Source organism: Ptiloglossa arizonensis, chromosome 1 (assembly GCF_051014685.1).
Source record: "Ptiloglossa arizonensis isolate GNS036 chromosome 1, iyPtiAriz1_principal, whole genome shotgun sequence".
Lineage (NCBI taxonomy): Eukaryota > Metazoa > Arthropoda > Insecta > Hymenoptera > Colletidae > Ptiloglossa > Ptiloglossa arizonensis.
In genome coordinates, this window is record NC_135048.1 from 9,709,731 (window position 1) to 9,727,546 (window position 17,816).

Consider the following 17,816-nt stretch of genomic DNA (forward strand, 5'->3'; position numbering starts at 1 on the left):
TATAATAGTTTCAATAGGTTTTATACACATATTCATTTTCTTAGAGAAAGACAAATGAATATTTTTTTATCTTGTACTTTATAAATACCTTGTATTAATGAAAAACACGTTTTTATAAATATTTATGTAACAATAATTTTATATATATGAATGGTTTTTAATTTATGTGTCATCATTTATTTTAAATTCAGTGTGTTAGTTTGAATTATTTTCAAAATAGTGTTTTATTTAACCATTATTATCAACAATAAAAGAGAACTAAGACAACCCTTTAATATGTTAAGTTTACATCTCCTTTTCCTTATAGAATGTATTTGGAATTCTAGAAAAATTAAAAAATAGATAATTTCTTTGAAAATTTATAGAAATTTAAATGTTATAAGTTAACATATACATTTGCTCTTAAAGAAGTCAGAAAAAAAATTGGATACAACTATGAATCGAATTCTCGAGTAATTTAAAATGGGCCTAGGTTTTATAAAATTTCCTTTTTCAACATTAGAATTATTAGCATTAAGCATTAAACTGTATTAAACCTAAAGATGAATGGGAAATGTATATGAGATTGTGAATGGTGATGAATGTTTGATCTTATTATCTAAACATTATAGAATTAACACATACCTATTACCTCTTCACTAAAATTACAGTACAATGCAAATTTTACAATTTTTAATTTCTCTCGTAAAACATTAACAATGCAGTGTTGCTATTTTAAATTGACATAATTTCATTTAATATTTCTCAAAGTAATTTATAGATTTAAATTACTTCGTAATATATTATAATCTATTTTATAAATATTACATTTTATAATATAAAAGTATTTTAGCAGTATACGTTTTTACAAGTATATAATTGCATAGTACTGCAATTTTTTCAAACAGGTTATAGATTATGAAGTATACATATTCTGATGAAAAAACCAATTAATCAGTGCTATTCATCTGTCAATCTGTGAGACGTAAGTGACGCATTGTAACGGTTCTATAATAAAACAAATTAAGTAAAATGGTATGTATTTAATAAGATGTAGTTACAGATATAAAATCTCAGCTTAACGTTTTCTAAAAACTTTTCTATTATCCTTCTTTCCTATGCTGAAATTTTGTGCACCTTTCCTTTTATTTTGATTTTTTTTAGTATTTGCTCTAAAATATGTACAATAAAATTATTTATGTATGTAACATTTTATTACATGTAATAAAATAATGAAATATACTTACTCATAACGCATTCTTTTCACAGCTTTTTTACTTGTATCCGTTAAATCAGCAGCAAATGATGACTTTGGTCGTTTCAACGATGCTAAAATATAATTAATGTCATAGGAAAAGTAATATTTTACTATTTGAATTATAAACAGCAGTGAGTTGTAATATACCTTTTCTATTACTTAGAGATTTATCATCATCCATGACTGTTCGAATTTTCTTTTGTTTATGCCCTTTTTTAGCCAATCTTGCTTGATATGCTGCAATTTTATTTAATTCCTTCTTTGCTCTATCTTCTGCTGTTTCTTTTTTAGGCTCTTTGAATACTTTCTTTTTCTTTTCTTCAACTATATTCGAAGGCTCTCTGTTTTGGATTTTCTTCTCGTTTTTCTTTGGTTGTTTTTCTGTTAGTGTTAGTTTCTCTAAAAGCAATATAAATTATTTTAATGAAATATACTTTACATATCAAATGTTATACAATTGTAAATTTAATACAACTTTAAATGACACTATAACGTTAAAGTTTAAAACAAACCTTTTTCTTTTTTCCTTTCCATTTGAGTTTGAAACCAATTCCTTCGATCGCCTTTTTCATTTTCATTCTTGATTAATTTTTCAACACGATTTGCTTGATTTTCCATTTTAACCAATTCTCTTTCGTTTCTTTCCTCTTCCAATATCTTTTCCACATCAGCTTGAAGAGATTGTAATTTTTTGTTATATTTTTCAATTATATCAGGCGGTATTATTCGATTTTTAACTGGATTTTTTGCATTCTTAATAATTTCTTTAACTAACGAACGTTCTTGTTCACCAGCCAATGATACTGATACTCCAACACGACCAGCTCGAGCTGTTCTTCCAACTCTAATAAAGAAATTATAAAATAATTACATACACACACGCGCGCGCGCGCGCCTCTTCCTACCTATGGATATAATGTTGCATAGTAGCTGGCATAACGAAATTAATTACGGTTTTTACACCACTAATATCTAAACCTCTGGCAGCAACATCTGTTGCTAACAAAATATCCATTTCTTCATTTTTAAATTTTCTCAAGTTTTCTAAACGTTGTGGTTGTGTAAGATTACCATGAAGTTCTCCAACCTGTAACAAAAAAGATTGATAAAAATATAATACTATTACTTCAAAATATTTTAATGTTTATGCAATGTGTTTATTAAACAAATTATATTTCAAATACCTTCACACCTAACAATCCTAATAGAATATGCAGTCTATGAGCTTGTTTCTTTGTTTGGACAAAAACCATTGTATGATCATGAAAAGTTCTACAAATTAAAGCAGCCAAAAGTGCCTCACGATCTCCTTCCCTTTCTTTTCGTACCCTACATTAAAAAGCATTTGCAGGCAATCTCTGCTATTTGCTATATAAAATATAGTTAAAACTCTGTAACTAACCGTATAAATTCCTGGCGTAAATTAAAGGCAACATCTTGATTACTATCTACAAATACTTTTACAGGTTTATCTAGTGATACAGCAGCTAAATCTGTCACTTCCTCAGTCATAGTAGCTGAGAATAACATTGTCTGTCTGTTTCTTGAGCATTGTTGCACTATATATTTCATTTGTTCTGCAAAGTATTCATCTAACATCCTTAAATGAATATTATAAAAATATTTTAATTATAATGCAGAGTGAATATAAACCAAGTATTTTATTTTGTTTTACCTGTCTGCTTCATCTAAAATGAGTACTTCAATGCTATCTAATGAAAATGTAGGTGTATTTTTTAAATGATCAATTAATCTTCCAGGTGTAGCTATAACAATATCTGGATTCTTCCTTAATACGCTTTCCTAATTAAATGGTTATAAATGTAATATTTGCTTACAAATACTTAAGTTTATGTCACAATACAACTACATACTTGAACTTTCACATCTAAGCCACCAACAGACAATCCTATTTCAACTGTTGTAAACTGAGATAATTGTTTTGTAACTTGATACACTTGCACACCAAGTTCTCTTGTTGGTACAAGCACAAGAACTCGAGAGATGGCATGACTATCTACTGGTCTGTACAATAACCTTTCTAGTGTTGGAAGCATGTAAGCTGCAGTTTTACCAGTACCTGTAGCAGCACAACCACATATGTCACGGCCCATTAATGCAACAGGAATAGTCGCAGCTTGAATAGGTGTTGGGTACACAAAATTCATAGCTGTTATGGCCTTTAATAAGAATACATAGAATTAGTATTGAAAACTATTACATACAATATTATGAAGGTTTAACTTTATGCACAATACAATTATACCTTTAATAAAGGACGTGACAAATTCATTTGATAAAATGTTGCATATGGTTCTGAATTTGAATATTCTTCAAAGTGAATGGTTTCACCATTATTTTCATTGACAGCTTTTTTCTTTCTATTCTTCTTTTCTTTTGTCTTAAATATATCTATAATAAAATACATATAAACATTTTTATTTAAATCCAAAATTGTACAATAAAATATTATTACCCTTTTTAAGTTCATCTTCCGACAAAGAAATTTCACTGTCTTCTATTTTACTTTCGGTTGAATTTATAATGAAATCATTGTTGATTCCAGTCTATAAGGAAAGTAGATACCAAAAATCAGTTTTCTTATATATGAAATGCTAAAATACTGAAAACAATTGAATATATCATATCTTTGTGAATTAAGCTTTCAAAAATATTGCAATTACATTATAATCCTTAATTATAGGAATTATTTTGTATATTAAATTATTTATGTACGGTTTTAGATTTATTTTAATGTTAAATAGTATAATGACCATATTCATATAATTGTCAAATAACCTCTAAAAGTAAACATGAAATTCAAACAGGCAATTATTATAATATAGTTACATACATCATTCTCAGATCCTTTTCTAATCTCTTTAATCTTATCATCAAGTTTTGTTCTTGCTTTTCGTTTAATGTACATGCTCAAATCATTCCATGTGTCTTTATTGTATTCAGAAATATCATTTATAAATTGAAAATTACTATCAAAGTCCTTATTTTTCTTTCTTTTCTGTTTTCGTGGCTGAAACTGTTAGAGCACTAAATTATTTACGCATATACAAATTTGTACAGTAAACAAATTATTTTTTCTTTTTACAGAATTATAGAAAATTATAACATATAAAGTTATAATGTTATAATTTATATGGGATCTTACATCGTCTTCTACGTCAGAATTTTCAGAGAAGTTTGGTATTTGTTGGTCATCTTCGATAGTTTTTATTAAATCGCAATTATTATCCATTTTTCATTACAAATATTAGTGAAAGCACATTAAATTCCAAATACTTAACCCACGTGGGTACGGTTTACATGTACACTAAGAACTAAAATCCCCACCAGTTCAAATAGTTCCCTCTCTATTACTCCAACAGTAGAAGAATATTTCTTAGGTGATTGCCAAGGCAGAGCGTATAGGTTACCCCTCTGTGGATTCTTTCATGGCAAGGTGATGTGCTCATACTTCCTATATGATAAATAGTCGAATGCTGATAAACAAAACCATTTTCATTAAGGTTAATATAATAAAATTATATATGAATTATAACAAATTATTATTCTTTACTTTTAAATATACTAATATTTACTTACTTTTTAAAAATTGATGTGTTCCAATGCATATCAGTAGTATTCTTGTTCATTGAATATATTTGTATTTAAATTTGCGAACTTTGTTTCGTTCCCTTATAAAAAGCAACGCACTAGCGCTGGTTTCTTTTTCTCATTTAAACTAGTTAAGTGTACGTTATACAATAAGATGCACAAAAGTATTATATCATTAGCTGCATATAAAACATTTATATTTCATGAGAAAAAGAGCATTCGAAGTAGAATCATCCAAACTATGTAACCTCGATACAATTAATCATGTATCTACGACAAAATGCATGAATCGTTATAAAATAAAAACGAATCGGTAATGTCTGAGATATGTAAAGTTGAATATAACAATTGAATTATTTTATTAATACATAATGAATACACATGTAATTATAAATTATTAACTTAATCGAGTACTCATATAAAAAAAATAATTAAAACACTAGAAAAGTGTGTGTATATACATATATAGAGAGAAAAAATGACTAATCTAGAGAAATGCAAACTCACGATCTTGGAGGTGAGCAGTTAAAAATGTTACTACTATCAACTTTTTACATAGTATTTTACATACATACCTATATATGTCATCTACGTGAAAAGTATGAAAATTTTAAATATAATTTTGAATGTAATTATACATTCAGAAAAAAAATATTGAATGTTGAGATTTATACGTTTATTACGTTATTATTCATTATATTCACTAACTAACTGTGTACAAAATTTGAAATAAATTGGTGATCCGCATTACGCGAAACACCTGTCGGACCTGTGATACTCTCTTAGATAGAAGAAACGAACGAATAAGATTTCCTTACACTTGAATTGAATTTTAATATAGTGATTTTAAATTCTTCAAAAGCCCGCGAATAATGCAGCGAGTACGGTGGCGTATTAATGGCGGGAATTCTACGTGGTTTACGTTAGCCTCTTTTTCTCGACTTTACAATTTGTCAACGTTTGAGTAATTATAACTTGATTCAGTTTTGTTTATCATCATGGGTATTTTAGGTTTAGCAAAACTAATAGCCGATGTAGCACCTCATGCTATTAAGGAACGGGAATTAAAGCATTATTTTGGTATGTTCTTTTATTATTTTGTTCAATTTGGAACCTTGAAGTATTCAAACTCAATTAGATACATTTTTTGGAGCATTTACTGTGAATTGATCAGCTTTATCATAAAAAAAATGTTTAAAGTTGTTATATTTCATTACAGGTCGTAAAGTAGCCATAGATGCATCTATGTGCTTGTACCAGTTTTTAATTGCTGTACGGAGTGATGGTGCACAGCTAACTACAGTGAATGGTGAAACAACAAGGTACATTTTTATACTATATTTGTATATAGTGTTTTTATAATTTGCATTTTATATTTATATTCTTTTGTATTATAGCCACTTAATGGGTATATTTTATCGAACAATACATTTGGTAGAAAATGGTTTAAAACCTGTATATGTATTTGATGGGAAACCTCCAAACTTAAAAGGTGGCGAATTAGCTAAACGTGCTGAAAGGAGAGATGAAGCTCAAAAACTTTTGCAAGCTGCAGAAGAAGCTGGTGATTTTAAATAGTTATTTATTTTTATTTAAATTATCATTTTATACTTTTGTTATGTATTTAGCCATAATTCTCATGTTTTCTTCGAATGTATTTTCTTAGGAAATGTCGAGGATGTGAACAAGTTTAATAGGCGATTAGTTAAAGTTACAAAAGAACACGCAGAAGAGGCTAAACAGTTGTTGCAGTTAATGGGTATTCCTTATGTTGATGTAGGTAAAAAAATTGAAATATAATTTTCTGGTGTTATTTAAGCTAATATATTTCTTAAAGGCACCATGTGAAGCTGAAGCACAGTGTACTGCTTTAGTCAAGGCTGATAAGGTTTTTGCAGTGGCCACAGAAGATATGGATGCACTTACTTTTGGATGCAATATTTTGCTCCGTCGATTAACATTTAGTGAAGCCAGAAAAATGCCTGTGCAAGAATTTCATTTTGATAAAGTATTAGAAGGTCTTGAACTAAATCATGATGAAGTAAGTAAGGCTGCATACTATTTTCATTATTAATTAATTATTGGTATTTGCTTTGTTTAAATTTCTGATTAATTACAGTTCATTGATCTCTGTATAATGTTGGGTTGTGATTATACAAGCAGTATTAAAGGAGTTGGGCCAAAAAGAGCTATTGAATTGATTAAAACACATAGATCACTTGAGAAAATCATAGAAAATTTAGATACTAAGAAATTCCCAATTCCAGAAGATTGGAATTACAAACAAGCTCGATTATTATTTCAAGAACCTGAAGTGATAAATACTAATGAAATTGATGTAAGGAAGTGTGCATTATAAATATTGGGTGGTAGTTCAAACAGTACTCTTGAATAATTTAGTAATATTTTAGAATACAAATTATGAAATTAAAAAAATTATTTTCCTCAAAGCAATTTTACCCAAGTTTTCGATATTAGTATTTCCTTAAATAGACAATATGTAAGCATGAAAGACATTTGATACAAAAGATTTAAATGAATCTTGAGAAAAATAATTCTATTGTTATATTTTTTCTTTCAAAATACTGAACTTTTGTTATATGTTGCTTTTTAACTATATTTTTTAAAAAAATATCATCTTTAACACTTATAATATAGCATGTCTGCCTCTACTTATTATACTGACAAATATTTTCAATGTTTCAAGTTAAAATGGTTAGAACCAGATGAAGACGGTTTAATTAAATTCTTATGTGGTGATAAGCAATTTAATATGGAAAGAGTAAAAAATGGAGTGAAAAAATTACATAAAGCACGAAATACTTCTACTCAAGGTAGATTAGATTCATTTTTTAAGGTTTTACCGAATCCAAATCCTGGAAAACGTAAAGTAAGTATAACTAACAATAATTATTTTAAAAATTATGCTTCTGATTTTCGCATTCTTACCTCTGTATTGTGTCGTAAAATAGACGGAAGAAAAAACTGGAGTAGCTAAGAAAGCTAAGAAAGGTGCAGTGGGAAGATCACGTGGAAAGCCAAAATAATTTTTTTACAAAAAATAATTTTGAGAATTTGTGACATTTGTATAAACAATATTGTCCCAAATTATATATATATATTTCTCAGCATATAAAATTGTTGCGAATAATTGTAATCATATTTATACATTTTTATATATATTTGGTAAAATAGACCATAAAAATTTAAATAACATTTTTCAGTTTGTGTGTATATATATATATATATCAAATAGTATTTACCATTTGGCCTGTTAATTCATATTTCTTCATAATATGATCTCATTTCATTTATGTGTACAAGCTGCTAAAATTTAAAATGATAGAAATTGTGCAGTTATAATTTTTTATTACAATAGTCGTTCAGTCTTAATTTTAGCACCGCATGTACTAATTACATTTCTATAAAGTGTGTGGAACATAGTTTCATATTCAATAGCATTTGGCAGTGTTAGGACGCTACTGTTATTATTTACATTATGTATTGATAGAAGACTATTACATCTAATATAAGTGAAAATAAATTTCTTTTTAATGACATTCGATTATTATTGAAACGTTATTATGGTACTACCAATAGCGTTTGGATCTAATACATGATGCAGTGCTTGTTCAATATTATGAGGTCCATATATTCTGTCTACAACCATTTGCAATTGATCCGCATCGGCTAAATCACACAATGCTTGTAAGTATGTTGCCTTAAGTTTTGAACCTTCTTTCCATTGATTTGTATTAAATCCAAAGATATACTGTAATACAAGGAATTAATTAGTAATCGTTTAGAATTAAATTGCAAGTACAAAATGTTACATACCTGTATGAGCAATCTTATTCGTACATATCCAGCAAATATACTTCCAAATATAAAACCCAATGAATCAGATGTTAATTGTTCAGGAATTGTAGATACATAGGAACCATAAGGTACTAAATGTTGCTTTAATATATGTTTATTAATTGGTTGACCACCAGTATAAAAAATAGCATCATATCTATAAGAATGTCATTTCTCATTATTATTTAATTAATAATTAATGATTTAATAAAATTTTATACATTTCTTTGTAGAGCGGTTTTAGAATTTCACATACTTGTCATATAATTGTAATTCTTTTTCAATACTTGATCCATTTAATTTTATAATTTCATCTGCTCCTAATGCTTTTGATATAGAAATTTCATTTGATCCACATATTATGCCTACTTGACCACCCCATAACTTAACTAGTTGCATTAATATACAACCAACAGGAGTGTTTCCACCACATATAAGTATTCTGTGCAATATTTAATTAAATGTAGTTTTTGCATATAAATAATAATATATATCCCTATTTAAAATAATTTGTACCGTTTTCCTTTTGCATTGCCTTCTTGAATTGTAGATTTATTAACTAAGGCATCCCAAGCCAAGCATCCACTATAAGGAAGACTAGCAGATGCTTCAAAACTAAAGAGTTTTGGTCGTTTAACTACGTTAGTTTCTGGAACAACAATGTATTCTGCCATTGTACCAGGAGCCCATGAAGGTACAGCTAAGAATACTTCATCTCCAATATCAAAATTAATAACACTTTGTCCAATACCTATCACTACTCCTGTACAATCTCTACCCAATGTCACTGGGAGTTCTCTATGTTTCTGAAAATAAATAGACAAAGTTTGTTAATAATTATATACATTAATATCAATATTGAAATAAAATAAGTTTCAAATTTGTATACTCCAGAATTAAGAAGTCTTCGATAAATTTTGGAATAGCCATAACAAATTTTTGTGTCAACAATATTAACAGAGGCTGCTTTAACTTGTATTAATAGTTCATTACATCTTTGAATCATAGGCATTTCTGCATCATCTACCATAGACACTCCCTGTATTTTTTATATATGATATGAGTTATTAAGATACATTATATTGAATATACATTTAGTTTACACATTAAAAAGTATTTATATAAGAACCTTATTTAAAATTATTTATCTTAATATAATTTATTCTTTTGGATAACTGTTTTAAATAAGTAAACAAACATGACATGAAGTTACTGTTACATTACTTATGAATTTCCTTTGGTTCGTATATATATAATTATTATTAGTGATAAATGAATAAGAATAACAATGAATGTCTTAAAATAAGTACTTTTTTTCATGCAAACCAATTTTATTATATGCAATACCTCAATACCAATATAGTGATGACACACAATAGCTTTCATATGATGCATATGATGGGATACATACCCCCAATTAATTCCAATATAATAACCAATTAAAATACCTATAGATATACCAGTTACACAAAATGTTAGTTCACTTTTTGACACTGAAGAAGAAAAAATTCGTTTTGTTACTAATAAGGCTATACCTCAGTGGATATCAGCATTAATTCAACAAATATTTTTGATATTTTTATAGTTATGGCAGTACCTTCATTATTTTGTTGATAAAATGCTTTCATATTAAAATGTACATTATAATACTGATATTGTAGTTGTTCCCATGCTTCTACCATCCAATTAAATATATGTTGCATAATATCTTTTACATTTTCTATGTTTTCGTCATCATATAATTCATGAAAAAGCTGGCGTGCCTGTGCCAGCAATGCTTTAATCCATTGTTGACTTTGTTGTAAAATTAGCGATGTTTGTACCTTTTCCAAAAAATTTGTCACATAAAATACTATATTAAAATTGATAGAAGACAATTCAACTTCTTAAAAATACTTGATCTAACTTATTAATATGTAAATTTTAATACAATATTTTGATTATATATAAATCTATTAATTAACTACCAGTTATCTTCTTTGTTACTTCACTGGTTTTTGAGATAGTACAAAATTATGAGTCATTGGAAAAAAGTTATAATTCTTGTATAATAAAATATAATATAAGTTTCCATAATAGCACAGTAATGGATTCATTATGTAAAAGAAATATGCTTATTATATAAATGTGATAAAGGAAGTACTATACAATTTTTCAAAATGTGGTATTACCCAAAGTGTTTCAAATTGACTTGATAGATGAAACCAAATCTCATCCATCATTTTATAAACTTGTTTTGTTGACAGTTCAAATTTAATGTAACATTTTATATTTTGTACTTGCGGTAATGCAGGTTTGTACACAACGGCTGATCAGCTGGAAATGCAAGACAGTAGTGATATAAATAAACGATTAACACATTGCATATAACTCAAAATAGTATCAAGTTCCTGGTATAGAGTATGAAAATTTTACAGATAAAAAGTTGTAACTCTCAATTCGTCGAGACATATGCTACGTATATAATTATCATTGTTTTATGACTATTATAAATCTTACAACTTTCTATTTACATTAACATTGTTTTTTTTTTCGAACAAAATAGGTTAGTTTATGCTGCTATTTGGCGAAAATTTATTTGAGTTTGTGATGTAACAGTAATTGTGCAACATTATCACGTGGTGTTGTAGTGGCGACACCTCTCGCACTTGCTAGTAGAGCACATTCTATCCTATTTTTGCAAGATTTTGGTTAGTTATCAAATTACAAAACATACAGGATATACCAAAATGATGGAACAAGCCGAAATATGTAAATTCCTCATACTAAGAAAAATTGAAAAATATCTTGCCATTTCACAATGCAAAGTTTCATTCTTAAAATACAAGTAACTGAAATTTGGGGATCTTACAAGAGCACTCTGTTTAAGTATCAGACGATAAAGTATGCCACTATTACCTATTCTGTTGCGAAAAGAAGACATGAATTGTTTACATCGATGTTCCATCTGTAATTCGTTGCTGCTCCTGCGATCGGCGCTTTTTCGCTTGCGATCGCAGGTTTTTGTATACTTAAGAAACTATTCTAATTAAGAAAATCCAAAGGGGAAACAGAAATGAAATTAAAGCGTTGCTGATCACTTTGTAGGTGCATTATTTTTATAATGGAGATTATTAAACTGAAAAGATGGAAGGGGGTAGTGTATGTAGAATATTCATAAATTACTGATTAAAGTAAACACTAATACGTTTATATATGTAGGTGTCAATTAATTAATTGCAATGTATTAATTTTCCGCAAAATTTGATTCCTTCTATCTCTTCAGTTTAATCATCTCGATTGTAATACGTACATCTTATATAACTTCTTATAGTGAGATCTGTTAACCGGTACTCTGCGACGGAGGATTATTTGTTGCAGGGTAATAATGAACTTATCGGCTGTGAACTCAAACTACATTCTTAAGCTGTAAGAATAAATATAATAGTGTTATAATTTGATCATATCTTATTCAATATGATTAATTCTCGTCGTGTTTACTTTTAATTCCTAGACATAATAGCGCTGTACTTTTATTCTAGAATCGAATCGATTGGTTGGATTGAAGTTGCCGAGCTTTAATTCTCAAACCTGGTCTCTCTTCTTCGTGATTCTGGGTTTGCTGTTGGTATTTGAACAATTGACGGTTGATGGTAAATCTATCCCTATCGGGGAAACTTAAATGTTTAGCATTTCTCCATAACTACGAGGTTTCGTACGTGGTCGCTAGATGGTTGTAACATTTCTTCGTCGATAAATTGTATAGATCTTCACTGTAAATATCTGCAAATAGAACATTCAAAAATATTATTGCTCAATATCATTGAAAATTGTTATAATAAATAACATGTAATTAATGGGGAAAAGTTTGCAATTACAATTGTAACGGATTCAAACAATTTTTAATGCAATTTTTTTTTAACAAGAGACGACAATAGATCGCGTATCTACCGAGGTTGTTTCAGTTTGTAGGTGTCGCCGCTAGATGGTTATTGCATTTCTCTGTCGATAAATTGTATAAATCTCCGATGTAATCTCATTGGCAAATTCTGAATAATATTACTGCTTAATATCGTTGAAAATTGTTATAAAAAAAACAACATGTAATTAATGGGGAAAAGTTTGTAATCACAATTTTTTTAGAACAAAAGACGACAATAAATTGCGTATCTACCGAGGTTGTTTCAATTTGCACGTGTTGCCGCTAGATGGTTATTGTATTTCTTTGTCGATAAAATATCGTTGAAAATTGTCACAATAAATAGTACGTATTTAATAAGAATAATTTTGAATTAACAATTTTTCTATTTACTCGTATTTCTTTGAAACTGTACGTCCTATCGCGTAGCGTTTAAAATTGCAGAATTGAATCCATAAATGTTGTCTTGTAAATGCTGCCTCGTATTGTAAAATAGCAAAAGGGTTTTCGATTTTTCTTGACTTGAAAACTTTGTATGTCTTGATTTATTTCATTATTTTGGGGCACTCTTTATATCCTTTGTTCTACTAATGGATCGTTCCGTGTCTAAGAACAGGCTGTACCGGATCATCTCACTCGAAAAGTTTGTTATAGTCTGGACAAAGCTAATTGACCGCTCAAGGTCATTTCTTCAACTGCAAACGATGTCTCGAACTACCTTCTCTCTTAACCCTTTAACTCTTGCATTTTTGTCAACCTAGCTCGTTAAAAATGATCATTCTTTTTTCTTATCGAATTTGTTTCTTGTCTACATAAAAATGTGTTTCTTTGTCAATTATAATATTATACTTTACGATTTTTAATACAGTAATGCGTCAATCGAGAGGCAGGATGTGAAGGAAAATAGTTATCCAGGGTAAGTGCAAAAAAAAAGAGAAAACAGAATTCTCTATTAACGTAAACAAAATTAATACGGTTTTCACAATAGGATCTTATTTTTTTTATATCAAGACAAGAAATACTATTAGGTTGTTCGGAAAGTCATTTCGTTTTTTTTTTTTTTTTTTTTTGGTGAAAATGAAACACGATTTTTTTAGAGTGTATAAAGATTTTATTAAATTATTTATTCTCCATTTTGGAAAAAGGAAAGGACTTTCCGAACAACCCAATACAATCACGAAAGTCTTCGAATTAAGTATATTAAGAAATTAACTTCACGTACTCGCTTGTACATTCAATTTACATTAAGGAATTAATTTTACAACTTCGTGTACGTTATGAGGTAAGGTGGGGAGCCTTCGACCAATAGCACCCGCATTCCTTTCACGTGCGTTCTTCTTCGCTCTCAACAGTACTAGATTTTGTACTTCGATAAGTTTCGTCGTCTTTTCCATTGCAAACAAAGAAAATACTATGACACTTCAACGTTTGAACAATTGCAATTATACGAACGAGTCGACAGATCTATATGAAACTTCGCACATGTTCATCAAACAGTAGTACCATCATTAGAAAAATAAAACGAACCTAATAGCTCCATTTTTTATCGAACGACGAAACTTAATCGAGCAACCTATTACGTTTCGTACGAATCGACCGTGGTTAGAAAAGTTCGAGAAATACATTTAGTCGAATTTTCAATAGATAATCGAGCCTCTTAGAAGCCAATGCGATCAAAGCTGTAAAATCTGAAGTAGAGTGAAAAGTACAAATGAATAATCGTAAACGTAGGTGCTTTTAAAATTTACCCGAATTGAAAAATTTACCGTAAGCGAAGTCGATCGGGTTTGCTTTCTGAAAAATCGAACGAACGATCGTCTATTGTTTTCAAAGTATAAAATTAATTTCAAACGAAGTTCTTCTCGTTGTAAATCAATTTAATTAAGTAAACAATTCCCAGTGAATACCGTACAGTTAATTGCGTATGGTCAACGTTTGAGAAACATTGGCCTAGTTCGTCAACCGCTATTATATATTATATTGGATTGTTCGGAGAGTCATTTCGTTTTCCAAAATGGAGAATCTATAATTTAATAAAACGTTTATACACTCCAAAAGAATCGTGTTTCGTTTTCATCGTCAAAAAAAAAAAAAAAAGAACGAAATGACTTTCCGAACAACCCAATATATTATGTTCCCCACTTTGTTGGAGCAACCTATTATTCGATTCGTCGAATCACTCGTTCGGTGCCTGGTATCGACGCGGACGAACGTCATTTCGAATATTTGTTCCCGGAGGATCGTTCGTATGATCGTGTGTCGGTGAGCTCGAGCTGTTTGAAAATTTTCAAAAAAATAAAAGTCTCCCGGACGTGTGCACGCGCGTACGTCACGCGGGGCTCGCGGCACATTAGCAAGTTGGTAGCCATCCAGGCACGTTCTTCTGAATGAGTCTTGGCTCCTCTCCAACGAGCAGCCTATCCTTTTACGGGATATCACGGCGGCCGGCTGCTGAAAGTTGTCGAAGCGTTCAAGTAGGACCGTCGTCCGGGGGCTTCTTGTCGGGGGATTATCGGTGGCAATTGCGGGGAGTGCATCGAATTTGTGAACAATCGTCCCTCGAAATTGCGAAAGATCGCTAATACCGCTTAAAGAACCTAACACGGGGCCGTGTTCCCGCGTTTTCGGCGGATCGGGACGTGTCGTCCGTGACGTGGTTATCGTCAAGTTTCTTCGAGTCAGTGTTCAACTTGGTCGAATATATTCTCCACGGATCTGGTAGGTGCTGTGAAACGCTTACGTGTTACAAATAAAACGAAATTTCGTCCGATAAGTGATTTCAAACTGATCAAGTTATTGGCCGATCAAATTATTACGAACACTTTGAGACTACTACTTGTTTAAAGTTTGGTCAGGAACGTAATCGAAAATTCCTTTAAAACGATACTTTGGTTTTGTAAGAAATCCACTGTTCGTATTAATATCTTACAATTATTTTAAAGTGTTTACGATAAAATGGAATTCGAATATCCTGTGTCTGTATGAAATAAACATCGATCGATCGAGAATGTTATATTCGCTTGGAAATGTAAGAAAACTGTCGTAAATGTATCTAAAGTGTGCAAAGCCCTGTTCGGGTAATTATATATACATATATATCTTTATATAGATTTTCTATATATATTTTTTCATCGTAAAAGCTTTTTTTAACGTTGCTACGAATTAAGCGCAATTTCAGTTCCATTCTTGACCAAACTTCAGCTGCGAGTAGTGTTGTAGTACTGTTACGTTGCACGGGGAACAACATATTCTCTAATAATTTATGCAACGAGTGTTGTTGTCCTTCTAATCGTTAACGCGGTGAAAATGATAAGAGTGCTCGTATCTTTAACCGTTCTACATCTAAGGTAGATCCAGTAACAATATTGTTGCTCTGTTTTCCACCGTAGAAAATATCGATCACGAGAAATACATTAACAACGACATTGCGTAGCCGTAAAAGATTTTACGGACATCGACAACGATTTCTCTACATCTGTGGAAATCCATTAAAGAAACGTAACTCAACCGATCGTTGTAGATTGCTTCGATTGTGCGTGTCACGTAAGCAATTTTTAATTATCGAGATCCTGCTGTATCGACCAATTTGACAATTTCGATAGTTGCTCGCGTAGTGCTCGAATTACTTTAAATATCGCGACCAGGTGGCAAGTAACAAAATTGTCACGAAAAATTCGCGTTTAAATTTCTCAACAAGGTGACACGATCCAACATCGTCGCGAGGTTACTGGTCGGATTCATTGTTTACATTCGAGTAAAATAAACCGTACCTGAATAGGACGAACGACAACACTGTGTATAGGATGTCAATCTTGATCATTGCAGGAATTTTCATCTCCGTTTTCCCGCAATAATCGAGCTCCTACTATGTTGCTTTGTGCTTCAATATTTGAGACACAAAGGGCACGTGCCTGCACGTTTGCGCGAAGAGACTACGAGCTGGAGCAACGCAACGGGGAGCGGGGGAAGCTGAATGTTACGGCGGGGGATAGCCCTTTAACTGCCTTGAGCGGCCAGAACGGAACGCTTTCAACCATCGTTTCGCTTCTCCCTTCCACCGTCTCATATTTTTTCGTCGCGCGAAGAATCGATCCCAATGGCGGGAAAAGTGGGAATCGTCGAAAGTTCGAACGCCGCTAGTGTACACGTCGTTCACCCTTTTTCCATCGTCGTCTATTTTTTTTTCTTTTTTTTTTTTTTTTTGTTTCTTCTATCAACGACCAAGAAAGAGACACGACTTGTCGTCGGGTTCTCGGAATCACCCGGACGAACCGTGAAAGTTTCAGATCCCGATGAAAGTGTCGCGTCGACGTGGGCGTGGCTTTTTGTAATTATCGAAGAACGTGTAACAATGTTTCGGTTAACGAACGTGGGCCCCTATGGCAGTTTCTCGATGCACCGACTGTTAAGGTGGAACGCCATCGGAATAGTCATCTTCTACTTGGAGGTTGACACGCGCCGATTATTGGATCCCGCGAAGGTTGGTTGCCGAAGGCCTGGCGGCTCTAACTGAGGAAATTGCATCGTATTCGTGAAACAGCTGCGCATGGAACAGTCGCCCTCGGTCGGCCATAAACTCGCAGCGGTGTAATTTTCTACGGGGCGGATCGTGGTTACGTATCGGTGACTCGGAGGTCCACCATTTCGCGGGAACGTCTTCGGGATCTTGAGAAAACCGGGCCGGATTCGGTCCTGCGGGCCAACGTTTTTCACGGCCCTTTCACGATCGAGTGTCGCACCTGGCCCGGGTGATTATAGCGCGCCACTCGGTCCCGGTTCGCTTTATCCGTGACTTTTATTCGTGGCATAGTGTATTGGACTTCGGTGCGTACAAACAGGAAGGTTTCGGCCTTTCGAGGAACATTTTTATACCGGTCAGAGGGGTATGTTGCAATTGCGAACGTGCAGGGACTTTGTAGGATATTTGGTCTCGGGTTAGAAGATACCGTCTGTTCGCGAGAAGAAGGTAGACGAATGGTTAGTAGATATCTGAGCGTCAGAGACATTGCTCGCTAATAGTCGCTGTTGATCCCTGTTACCGTCTTTGCCCAATAGCAATGCCTGTGATAATAGGAGAGCTGGTATTAGTGTAGGTATAGTAGTAGGAGAGCTTCTGCTAGGAGGGCTAGCATCGGTGTAGAGGTAGTAGTAGGAGAGCTTCTGCTAGGAGAGCTAGTATCAGTAGAGATGTAGTAGCTGCAAAATTCCTTT

At 31.6% G+C, this 17,816-nt stretch overlaps 3 protein-coding genes across 11 annotated transcripts; 1 reads left to right on the forward strand and 2 right to left on the reverse strand.

The window, feature by feature from the left end:
• Window positions 1-940: 940 nt before the first annotated feature.
• Window positions 941-5,161, reverse strand: Rs1 (Dead-box helicase Rs1). Its single transcript, XM_076312939.1, has 14 exons — window positions 4,838-5,161; window positions 4,404-4,734; window positions 4,092-4,274; window positions 3,714-3,804; window positions 3,504-3,649; window positions 3,112-3,417; window positions 2,913-3,040; window positions 2,640-2,837; window positions 2,422-2,566; window positions 2,143-2,324; window positions 1,750-2,081; window positions 1,385-1,636; window positions 1,227-1,308; window positions 941-1,151 (listed from the first exon to the last, which is right to left on the reverse strand). The coding sequence occupies exons 2-14, from the start codon at window positions 4,488-4,490 to the stop codon at window positions 1,058-1,060; spliced, it is 2,226 nt and encodes a 741-aa protein (XP_076169054.1). The 5' UTR covers window positions 4,491-4,734; window positions 4,838-5,161; the 3' UTR covers window positions 941-1,057.
• Fen1 (Flap structure-specific endonuclease 1) lies at window positions 4,646-8,711 on the forward strand. Of its 4 annotated transcripts, XM_076313011.1 has the most exons (9): window positions 4,725-4,761; window positions 5,861-5,929; window positions 6,069-6,171; window positions 6,247-6,413; window positions 6,516-6,625; window positions 6,687-6,890; window positions 6,969-7,187; window positions 7,557-7,739; window positions 7,822-8,711. In XM_076313011.1, the coding sequence occupies exons 3-9, from the start codon at window positions 6,095-6,097 to the stop codon at window positions 7,894-7,896; spliced, it is 1,035 nt and encodes a 344-aa protein (XP_076169126.1). In that variant the 5' UTR covers window positions 4,725-4,761; window positions 5,861-5,929; window positions 6,069-6,094; the 3' UTR covers window positions 7,897-8,711. The 4 variants fall into 4 exon arrangements, with proteins under 4 accessions (XP_076169140.1, XP_076169132.1, XP_076169126.1 ...); XM_076313025.1 differs by lacking the exons at window positions 4,725-4,761; window positions 5,861-5,929 and adding an exon at window positions 4,646-4,694; XM_076313017.1 differs by lacking the exon at window positions 5,861-5,929 and having other exon boundaries at window positions 4,665-4,761.
• Window positions 8,319-11,734, reverse strand: LOC143147585 (NAD(P)H oxidoreductase RTN4IP1, mitochondrial). Of its 6 annotated transcripts, none has more exons than XM_076312977.1 (9): window positions 11,606-11,734; window positions 10,879-11,023; window positions 10,305-10,530; window positions 10,055-10,200; window positions 9,597-9,746; window positions 9,224-9,513; window positions 8,964-9,149; window positions 8,687-8,864; window positions 8,319-8,621 (listed from the first exon to the last, which is right to left on the reverse strand). In XM_076312977.1, exons 2-9 carry the CDS (start codon window positions 10,927-10,929, stop codon window positions 8,418-8,420), a joined length of 1,431 nt encoding a protein of 476 aa, XP_076169092.1. In that variant the 5' UTR covers window positions 10,930-11,023; window positions 11,606-11,734; the 3' UTR covers window positions 8,319-8,417. The 6 variants fall into 6 exon arrangements, with proteins under 6 accessions (XP_076169092.1, XP_076169082.1, XP_076169105.1 ...); XM_076312967.1 differs by lacking the exon at window positions 11,606-11,734 and adding an exon at window positions 11,221-11,342; XM_076312990.1 differs by lacking the exon at window positions 11,606-11,734 and having other exon boundaries at window positions 9,224-9,356; window positions 9,459-9,513; window positions 10,879-11,340.
• Between the last annotated feature and the right edge of the window lie 6,082 nt (window positions 11,735-17,816).